The following is an 11,162-nucleotide window of genomic DNA, read 5'->3' as shown; positions in this document are numbered from 1 at the left end:
CGCAGAAGGAAAAAAAAAAAAAAAAAAAAAAGATGAACAACCCCCCCAAAATTGGGGGAAGGTGTGATCTCACAGTTCACAAGAAAAAAATATAAATGTCACATAAAACATGAAAAACTATCCAACCTCAGTACAGTGAAATACCACTTTTCACCTATCAAATTGACAAAGATAGTTTGGCAAAACCAGTGCTGTCCCAGTTGTGGGGAAACAGGGCTTTTTAATATACTATTAGTGGGCATATAAAGAGACACAACATTTTGGGATTGCAGTTTGATAGTATCTATCAAAATATCAAATGCACATACTCTTTCTTCAATTAATTCCACTGCTAGGAATTTACCCTACCACAAACAAGAAAGACCCTAATGGTTTCTTTGTTTTGCATTTTGTTGTTTGTTTGTTTTGTCTCCCTCTCCCCTGAGGCTTTGTTTAAATAGCAAAAACTGGAGTCAGCCTAAATGTACATTAATAGGAGACTGATTAAATAAATTTTAATACTTTGTTGCTTTGAAAAAAATTAGATAAGTCTACATGTGCTGTTAAAAGAAAATCTATAAATTAAGGAGGAAAAAAGGCAAGATGAAGGACAATGTACATGGTGTATTTTGTAATTAAAAGAATATATGTACATAGATGTATTACATATTTTGGAATAGCATTTAAGAAAATGTTAACAGTGGTTATCTTTGGAGCCTTAATACTTAAATCTTTTGTAACATGGGCATGTATTTTTTAAACGTTTTATAGAAGTTATTTGAGTGGTGGGATTATGGGCCATTTTAATTTATGTTTTATACTTTTCTATATTAGGAATAATGAAAATATATTTAAAAAAATAACTGTGCCCAGAAGGGGAGTCATCTCTAAGGCTCCTCATGCTTTACAGAAACCATTGTCTCCTCCTTGTCATCACAGGTGGTCCAGCGGAGATTCGGGGGTGGGGGTGCTTTTTTCCTGGAAGAGAGGCCATATCTTTCTTCAGATTCTCAAGGGAATCCATGACCACCGTAAAGGTCAAGAACCATTTTTGGAGGGAATTTCTGCGTTGAGAGGGAAGTTAGACAATGAGATCATTTTCAGCTCTCAAGTCTGCGTTTCTTTTAGACACACACACACACACACACACACACACACACACACACACACACACACACACACCCAAGGGAGGGGTGTTAGACTCTTGCTCTTCCCTGATCTGCTGACCTGGGTATTTCTGCAACTGTCCAGCTGTTGTTCCTATGTTGGGCGCCGAGGTGGAGGCCCGCAGGCCATATCCATTGGGAAAAACTGTGACAAGTTTGGGATTGTGGCGCATGAGCTGGGCCACGTGGTCGGGTTCTGGCATGAACACACCCGGCCAGACAGAGACCAGCACGTCACCATCATCAGAGAGAACATCCAGCCAGGTAAGGAGTCTGTATGGAGCCTGGAAGACACCGGTCAGGCAGGTGGCATCCATGGGGTCAGGAAGGAGTAAGGTGGGGGGCGGGGAGCAGACAACACTCGTTTATAAGTATAGAGGCCTTTGTCATCAGCACTGTCCATCGGTGGCCCTTCCTGGGAGGTCATCTGCCAGAGCTTGTAGGAGAGAGCAGAAGTGAAATAACTTTCCACGTTGTAAAGGACAATGAAATCCAATTCCATTTCCTAACAGGAACAGAATCTACCAGAACACTCACTGTTGCAGCATCAAAGCTGATAAGCCAGAAAGAGTTCTCCCGGTTGCTTTTCTAAGACTCATTTTTGCTGATGTAGGCAATATATTTTTGAAACTGAAATATAATTAAGATACAGTACACGTAAAAACAGTATTCCTGCCTATCCCAAGGCAGATAGTGTCTAGATTTCTTAAAAATACCTCCTCCTGTGAAACAGTTTTATACATAAATTCATACTGAACATGAAAGTAGCTGGTTGAATAATATAGTTGCCTTAAAATTGCTTTTGAGAGCCTGAATTGTGAATGTGGGGTTGAAGTTAACTCTTGGATTTGTTTCCTTTTGTTCCATCAATAGCAAGATAAGAGATTTAAAAACAAATTTTTTTTGAGCAATCAGACTGATAATTAACCTGTCTACTAACTGAGTTTAGGAGTTTTTTTGTTTGTTTGTTTTTTGCGGTACGCAGGCCTCTCACTGCTGTGGCCTCTCCCGTTGCGGAGCACAGGCTCTGGACGCACAGGCTCAGCGGCCATGGCTCACGGGCCCAGCCGCTCCGCGGCATGTGGGATCTTCCCGGACTGGGGCATGAACCCATGTCCCCTGCATCAGCAGGCGGACTCTCACTGCGCCACCAGGGAAGCCCGAGTTTAGGAGTTTTGAGTGGCATTTTGGGAGGGGTGTTGTGTGGTGGGGTGCGACCACATAGTGCTGTTCTGTTTCAGATTTCCAATCTGTTAAAAACAACAAGAACCATCACCAAACCTGTCCTTTGTCTGACTGGGCTAATAGAGCTCTCAGAAGTTGCTATGGGCCCTCCTTCTCCCTCCTGTGCCTCCTTTCAGGTGCCTGCCTTGGTTTTCAAAGGCCTTAACAGAGTGTTGTGTCACAGGTCAGGAGTATAATTTCTTAAAAATGGAAGCTGGGGAAGTGAGCTCTCTGGGAGAGATGTACGACTTTGACAGCATCATGCACTACGCCCGGAACACCTTCTCAAGGTCGGAATCTATGGTTATGCCTTGTCTGTGTTGTACTGTGCCTGCCGCAGGCTTGGGTCGGATTCCTGGAGGTCTGCAGAGAGCGGGTCTCTGCATGTCCCTAGCACAGTTGGCATGTCTGTCCTTGAAATACAGTGGCCTCTGGGCTGCAGTGAAATATAATCTAATCAGGTTCCCGCTAATAAGATTGAATCCCATTGTGAAGCTGGTGTTTCATCATGCCCTCATGTCACAAGCAGCAGACTAGAAAAGGGAAATTATCAAGAGGTTAGCTGGGATAATAACTTAGAGGCTCTGTGTAAAATTTCCAGTTGGGGGTGGGTATCTTCTAAAGTATGTCCTTGATGTAAGCATGGTGACGCTAACCAGTTCTCCTAGAAGCAGTGTGGTTTATTGGAACCTAGACTGTGTCAGAGCTGGGAGGGTGGTAAATCATGGGTTCATTTTAGAAGAAAATGAGGCTCCGGCCAGCTGGTGGGCATGCAGGTAGCTGGGATTAGAGTGAGAACAAAACTCCAGGTCTCCTGCCTGCTGGCTGCGCATGATGGTAGCTGTTTTCCTCAAGCGTGGTCACACCAGTTATGTACAGCTGGCATCAGCGGGATCTGTTTTGATGAGTTCGTGCTGTGCTGGACCCAGTGTTAAGTATTTTCTGTATTGCCCTTGCTTCTAGATCATATCAGTGTTTTGTATATAGAAGTTTTCCCCCGCTAGTCCCAGTTTTGTAGGTCTTTCCACTCTTGACTTAAAAGAGACACAGTGCGAGTATCCTCTCTTGGCATTTTTCCCCCAGTCTCTTCTTGAAACCAGCTTGTTTGCTCTTTATTTATTTAATCATTAAAAAAGATTTGAGGTGATTCCCAATATATACAAGAAAATAAACTAGGTGAGAAAACTTGGGGATAGGGGGAGGGAAATACAAGGGTAGATGGCTAAGTTGAAGCTTGGCATCAATTTGGTATTCAGAATATATGCCATAAAGTCATGTACCCTTTGCTGGGGTTGGCAGAACACCCTGCCCTGTGCTTCCTAGCAAGTCATAGCAAAGAGGGAAACAATCCATTTCATGAGTCTCTGTGTCCATAAAGATCAAAGGAAACCATTAGGTCAGGAGACATAGTGCTCTTGGGAGTGGAAGGAAAACTATTAACCCAGGCTGCTTGGCTCTTGGGTACGGCTGCTGAAAGCATCCTGCTGATGAGGTCGTAGAACCGTGGGAGACATCCTCCAACCCTCAGCATCCCACGTTCCACGGGGGCACTATGCTCTGGCCACACAGCTGAGTGAGTTAGGATGGCCATCCTGCACCCAGGCAGGGGCTCTCTCCAGAACTCTAATGGGAGGAGTTTGGCCAAAGTCAGCATCTTTGAACAACTGGCATGGGAGTGACCTACCCTGTTTTCTTTACACTTCTCCTGGCTCTTTATCAGAAGACACAGAAGGCAATGTGATGTGGTGACGAGACCACTGAACCGAGAATCAAAGGCTGGATTCTAGCCCTCATTCTCTCCCATGTACCTTGCTGTTGAAGGAGGTCCAGACAGTAATTAGGGGCAGCTGTGTGTAGGGTCAAATCGCCACCTCCCTGGGCCTCAGTTCCCTCATGAGAGAGTTGGACCAGATGTTCCCTGAGCCCCTTCCAGCTCGAACATTTCAGGTTGTAATTTCTTAACCAGAATGGGTGAGGGATTGACAGATATGATCACACTCATTGCCGTATTGGAAATCCGAGGCTTCCTCTTCCACGCTGGGAAACTGAGACTTTGAGGGACCTACCCTGGTGTGAGAGTCAGGATAAGTGGCCCCTCTGCAGGTGTCAGAGGTGGGATGCTTGGGTGTGGAGGTGGGACTGATTCAGGTTTGGGAAATGGTTTACGGAATAGCCAGCTCACATCGCATCGGCCCCAGGGCTTGCAGGCGGCTAAGTAGAGCCAAAGTATTGATTTTTTTCAGGGAATCAAGGTCAAGTTGGTCCAGGTGAGAAGCTTGTACCTTGGGTCTTGTTTTTATAGCTGTCCAAATTCTTCATATTGCTTTATACCTCATCTATCAATTATTCTTATAAATTTATTTATTAATATTTATCTATTGCATTCTCCTCTCCCTCACTGGACTGAGATCTTTGAGGACAGAGACTATCGCATTCTTTTCTAATCCCCAGCACCCAACACAGCGCCTGGCACAGAGTAGCTGTTCAATAAATATTTGTCAAATGAATAAATTAATAAATGAGTCGGAGGAGACAGGAGATCCGCAGTGCTGGGGACTAGATGAGGGAAGAAATGTCTGTCGTCTCATTGCAGTTCTTTCCACATGCAGTTACAGTGGTCACTTCATTAAGAAGAATCTACAAGTTTCTATTATGTAGGAAACTTTGGATAAATTACTACAAATGGGATGTAGAAACTGCATTGCCTTCTCCATGCCTGCGACGTGCCAGTAACTGTGCAAAGCTCTGAAGCCAGAAGCCGAGGCAAGAGTGCAGACAGACTATCTTCTGGCACCAACATTTCTTTTCTTGTCTTTCAAGAAAAAAAATTCTTTTTTTTTTTTTTTTTTTTTTTTTTTTTTTTTTTCTGATTTCTGACCCATAATGCCATCCCTTTTGCCCCTCAGGAGATAACCGTTTTAACACTGTTGTCAGCGTGAAGGATTTTATCAGCACAGACCAATGGAAACCCATGGACCAAACCCATGAAATAACAGTTCCCCATCAAAAGTCTACCTAGAAGGGAGATTGGCAAGGGAGCAGCACATGGGTGTGATGGGTGGCTAGTTAGGAGAGGAGCAGCTTCCCTGAAGGTGGGCGGCAGAAGTCCCCTTCTGCTCACATGATGTTATCTATTGTTGTACAACAATCTACCCCCAAACTTAACAGCTCATAAAAGCTTATTTTTTATGACATTATGGGTCATTCTGATTCATTCTTCTCTGGTCTTCCCTGGGATTGCTCCCACAGCAATACTCATTAAGACTCCTAAGACCCAGGCTTTAGAATGTGCATGACATCACCTCTGTCACATTCTGTTGGCCAGAGCAAGACACAGGCCCAGCCCAGATTCAAGTGATGAAGACAGAGATTCTACCTCTTAATGGGAGGAGTTGCAACTTTGTGTTGCAGAGGGATATGGATGTTAGGAGGCACGACTTGTTATTTTAACAATCCACCGCAGCTACCTTCACACCCCTGCCCCAGAGCTGAGAATGATTTTGGCAAATCTATTATGTAGCATTGTCCCGTATGCCAATTTTCTGCATGGATTTTCAGAAAACTACTTTGTTCATTGGGGGCATTTATCAATGGAGTCTTTAACTGGGTACTTTTTGTAAGATTTTCCCTCTCCCTAGTTCCATGTCATTACTCTTGGTCACATATCCCCTGGAGCTAGCCTGCACATTGTCTCTGATTCTGTAAAAGAGCAGAAAATGGCCTATAGAACATTTGCCCCTCTCAGAGGCAAATGCTCTTCCTGCTGATGGGAAACCTAATCTTCGTGTGTCTTTACGATTGTCCTTCCAACTTTATTCCCTCTAGTTTATTGCAGTCCCTCCCTCCTCCCCATGGTTGGACCCGGGCTGTGGGGAGTGATGTCTTTGGAGGTTTTGTTGGGCAAGGGTCCAGGAGATTAGGAGACAGTTCTCTGGTACAGGGGCTTCTTTGTTTGGAGAACTCAAAGCTGACAGTTTTATTCCCTAAGGGCATCTGCCAAACCGTTTCTTAGTTTAGCAGAATGTCAATGCTGAGAGTGTCCTACATAAAAGGGGGGATGTAATTGCAGCGGTTTATATAGGGATGTCTCTTGTAGTAAACTTCCACAGCCCACCGCTGTGCTGGCAGCTCAGGGACGTGCAGGGGAGGGAGTCTCAGCTCGCAGAGCTGTCTGAGTGTGAGCCCAGGTTGTTCCTCCTGCTTTGGTTTTAGAGGTTTCCAAGCTTCCTAACTCTACCACGTACCTAACAGACATCAAGACCTGTTTCTTGGGTGGTGGGAAACACTGGCTGGAGGGAGGTAGATGCTAGGAAGCAGGTTCCAGGCCTGCCTGCGTCCAGTTCCGGGCTGGCTCCCCATCACTAGCTTTGTACTCCGGTGAGTCCCTTAGGCTCCGCAGGCTTGGTTTTCTCACCTGTAGAGAGGACCCCTAATAAACGGCACCTGCTTCCTAGGGTGTTTATGAGGATTACATGAGATGGTGCATTTAAAGGGTCCAGGCAGGGTCTGGCACATAGGAAGGTCTTGTGAATGCACAGCGGGTGTGAGCACACACTCTCCACACAGCAGGCTGCTGCTTGAGTTGCCTACACTGTGTGGACTTCCACATGGTCATTTAGCCTGAGTTGCCAAGAGATTGTACTGAGCCTTGCATTTCATGCAGCAAAATGTCTTTCTCCAGGAGAATCAAGAAAACGATTACAAGTGAACACATTTTATGTTAGGGCAGAAGTACCCATTTTTAAGATTCATATGTGATTGAATTTAGAATTTTATGTAGAGTTATCACTTGTGGTTTCAAACTTGGTGAGGTCACTGAGGGAGACCAAAGATTCCACAAAAGTTTCTCTAAAGGACCCAGAGATGAGGCGATGGGAATTAGAGAGAGACAGGCCAGGTGGTTAAATGTTGGGGAGAGCGGTGCTGAAAAGGACATCGGCAGGCAATCTAGGCTCTGGTGTGCTAATATAGGAAAGAAAACGAGCTTGAAATCTGATTTAGGGGAAAAGTTTATACACAAACAAAAAGGAGGAACTAGGGATAATATATATTTTCCAAAGTAATGCAGAATTTAGGGAAAAGGAAATGTTTGAGAGAGAAAGAGAAGAAAAAGGAAAGAGCAGCTAATAACTAGGTAACAAGCATTTTTGCATTTCCTTTTGAGTATAAATAATTATTTTGCAAAATCTTTTGATGCCAGTGTCCCATCTTGGCTGCTGCGTAAATTAATTCAAGAAGCATTTTTTGAGTTGGCTACGCTTTGGTCCCTGAGGGCATAGAGACAAAGGACCCAGTCTCTCTGCTGAAGAAACTTATTGTTTAGCAGAAAAGACAATTATCATCACCCCAAAAAAGACAATACAGTATGATAAGAAGAATCATATCGTATTAGGCGAATAAGGCCCAGAGGAAGGAGTGGTTCACTCAGGATGGGAGGGATAGAAAGGGCTTGGGAAGACTTTTACGAGGGAAAGCCATCTGATGGGGTTTTGGAGAATGAACAGGAGTTTGGTAGTGGTCAAGAAGATGGGGGATGGGCAGCCTTGGCAGAGGACAGCTTGTTTAAGGGCATTTTTGGGGCTAGCAGGAGTACTAGCTTGCTTATGATAATAAGTGAAATGGAGGTGTCAGGAGAGAAAGGCAGAAGCCAGCGAGCCACAGGCCTGGAGATCCAGGTGGTGATTGGAAGTCGGCGAAGGCCCGTAAGCAGCGTGGGCACGTGCCTGTCCTTACATTTCAGGATGATCACGTTGCAGCATTGTGGAGGGTAGAGTAGAGGTGGCAGAGTCTACACGGGGGAGGCCAGTTGAGCAGCTACTGGAAAGAGTTCAGGAAGGAGATGCTGATTGCTAAACCAGTGGTCTGGAATGAGGAGGAAGGCATAGATTCAAGGGATGTATAGAGGGTGCCATGGACAGGCCCTGGTTCCCAGTTTTGACAAGGGAGTGGGAGGAAGAAGACAGAGCCAAGGGCACCTTCAGATTCAGTCTCAGGAGACAGGTTCATGGAAGGAGCAGGAGAAAATGCATTAGGTTTTGAATGAGTTGCATATAAGAGCTCCATAGGACAGTGCAGTGGAGGGGTCACCAGACTTCTGTCTTAGCAGATGGTTCTAGAGCTGGAATCAGAGAATTAGCTGTCAGCCTGTAAGTGTCAGTTAAAACCCAGGGAAGCAAGTGGAGCCAGAGAGAGGAGAGAGGAGAGAAGAGGGGGAGGGCGGAACCCTAGGGATAGCACTCCTGGGAAGCAGGAGAAGGAGAGATCCTAACTTTACGGCTCAGAGAGAGCAGTGCCTGGGAGCCAGGGAGAGGAGGAGGGGCCAGCAAAGGGGCGGTGCTGCCGAGGGGGCAGGTGAGCATTGGCAAGGGTCCATCTGACTTGCCAGTCAGTCGGGGACTGGGGACCACTGCTGGCGCGGTCAGATCGCAGTTGGATTGAGGAGTGAAGGAGAGGTAGGCAGCCATAGAATGGAGACAAGTCTTTCCAGAAACGTGGTTAAGAAGGGACAGAAAGGAATAGGGTGGTAACTGGAGAAGGTGTCCTTTCAAGGGAAGGCCCTACCCTCCAGGAGAGGTCCCAGGTTGGGGGTCTGGAAGCAGAGTGGGAAGATCAGGCAGGGGGTAAACCACACCCACAAAATGGAGGCGTGAACAGAGCCAGTACCCAGCCGGGCATCCTGGTGGACATTTGTCTGCTTTGCTCCTTTTAGGTTTCACTCCCACTGGAGCAGAATGAGATGTGAAAGTTAGAAGGGGCTGCCATGACCATCTAGGCCAATCTCTTACTGTTCAGAGGGGTGAACTGAGGCTCAGGGTGGGAAGGGACTTGTCCGAGGCAAGTGAGGCCTTACAGGTGGCAGTGAGGCCTTACACAGAAATCTCTAGGCCAGAGCTCTCTTGACTACCTCCTGTTCTTTGCATTCATCCCGTTTTCCATCTGATTATCCCTCTTGCCAGCTAAGGCCCCCAAACTCTGAACTGCTTTATTCACCAACTCATCAACGAGCGCTTGCTGACCAGCCCCTGAGAACCTCACACTGTACTGGTTCCCAAGCTTTCTCTGGAGCCTCTCCAAGAGTTACCCATGTTGGGAGCTGCCCGTCGCACAACTCCAGAGGGCGCCACTCACACAGTTGTCTCTCTGAATGGTGCTCCCTGCAGCTATGCAGTGGGGGGCCCCGGGGCCTGGACCTGTCAGGGCCTTTGTGGAGATGCTCGGTACACTTCAGTAAGGAAGCCCTCAGGGCCACTGGGCTAAGGCATAGTTTTAAACTTGGCAGAGTCATTTTCCCATTGGAAAGGGAGCCGGCAGCTGAAGAAATGGAATGCTAACATGCCAGCACAAGGGGAGGCAACGTCATGAGTCATGTCAGCCTGGGGCGAGCAGGCCAGGGAGTAGGAATGTTCGTGGGGTTGTGGGCAAGGAAATGAAGACTCTAAATCCCCACGCGGACAGCCTGACAGCCTTGACTTTTCGTTCTCCTTTCTCGCTCTCTCCTTTCTTCTTGTAGAGGAGTTTTCTTAGACACCATCCTCCCCCGTCGAGACGACAATGGCATCAGGCCAACCATTGGCCAGCGTGTGCGGCTCAGTCAGGGAGACATAGCTCAAGCCAGGAAGCTGTACAAATGCCCAGGTAACTGTGAATCGCAGGGGTTCCTGGGCCTCCATAGCACCATGGAGACAACTCAACTCAACCACCCCAGGCAAACATCCCTGGTGCTGGGAAGACTCCTTGGGGGACATGAAGAGTCTCCCCCTTGGCAGTTGTCATTCCTGGCGTGCTGAGGTGCTGGACAGTGCAGAAAGCCCAGCGGTGGAGGGACTGCAGGTGGTGAAGCAAACAATAGGTCTTAGAGCCCACAGCTTAACTTGTGGGAAGCTTTGGAATTCTCCGGCAAAGCCCTGACGTTCAGAAGAGGAAGAGGCGTAGTGGTGCAGTAGTGAACGGGAGTCCAGTGCGGTGTGCCTCCCATAGGGGTAAAAGCACTCTCCTTTCTATGGGAGTAGGGGATGTGGGTTTGGTAAAACAAGAACCCCAGGTTTTGCAGAAAGGCAGAGGGAAGGAGAATGCTTTTGAAATGGTAGAAGCCAGCTTCCCAAACACTGGAAGGCAGAGGGCATCTCACTGCTGTAAATGAGATCATTCCTATGGTCTTGGGCTCTCCTAGCCATCCAGGGTGCTAGTCAGTGGCCAGTATTCTGCCACTGGAGACGGGACGGTACACTGGATCCAAGCAGTTGTCTGCTTCTCTGCCAGTTCAAAACCCCCCGCCCCTTGCCCTTGCCCTCTTTGCTTCCATCTCGTTGGCTTCAGCTTTGTCACCCCGCCCCCCTTGCCTCCCCGGGGGGGAGCTCACGTTGGCCCCTTTAAGCTGCTAAGCTTCAGTGTAAAGCGCTCCTTTACAGCAGCCAAGTTTTTACCGGTGATGGGTGAGAAGGCGATTTGGTGATTTGGGGGGGAAGAAAGAAATTCCATTACCAAAAGGTCCAGCAACCTTTTCCAAACTCCCAGACCAAACACGTGGTTTGATCATGGGACAGAATATTTGGAATAGGGACCATCTTAGAAAATTGGACTCTCGGCTTTTTTTCAAACGACACTGCCGGCAGCACACACTCACTCACAAGGTGACAACCATACTCCACCCCTAAAGGACCGCAGTGCTGGCACTGCTTACCTCCAGGCCACCGTTCTGGGAGACCGCCCCCCCCCCCCCCCCCTCTGCCCCAGACACCCCTTGAGGATCTCATCTCCAACAATGATGAGGCCCGCCGTCACGCTGCGCCCTGG

General features: G+C 47.4%; 1 protein-coding gene across 1 annotated transcript in view; it reads left to right on the top strand.

Moving 5' to 3' along the window:
• The window catches only part of TLL2 (tolloid like 2), a 131,303-nt gene that overhangs the window by 83,032 nt on the left and 37,109 nt on the right, over positions 1-11,162 (top strand). The window contains exons 6-8 of the mRNA XM_007456189.1: positions 1,231-1,409; positions 2,554-2,659; positions 9,880-10,004. Of these exons, the coding sequence (XP_007456251.1) occupies positions 1,231-1,409; positions 2,554-2,659; positions 9,880-10,004 (410 nt within the window). The remainder of the gene's footprint in view (positions 1-1,230; positions 1,410-2,553; positions 2,660-9,879; positions 10,005-11,162) is intronic.

The sequence above is a fragment of the Lipotes vexillifer genome, unplaced genomic scaffold, assembly GCF_000442215.2.
Source record: "Lipotes vexillifer unplaced genomic scaffold, Lipotes_vexillifer_v1.1 scaffold184, whole genome shotgun sequence".
In the NCBI taxonomy this organism is placed as follows: Eukaryota; Metazoa; Chordata; class Mammalia; order Artiodactyla; family Lipotidae; genus Lipotes; species Lipotes vexillifer.
The sequence above is the reverse complement of the archived record's forward strand: the minus strand, read 5'-3'. Positions and strand labels throughout refer to the sequence as shown.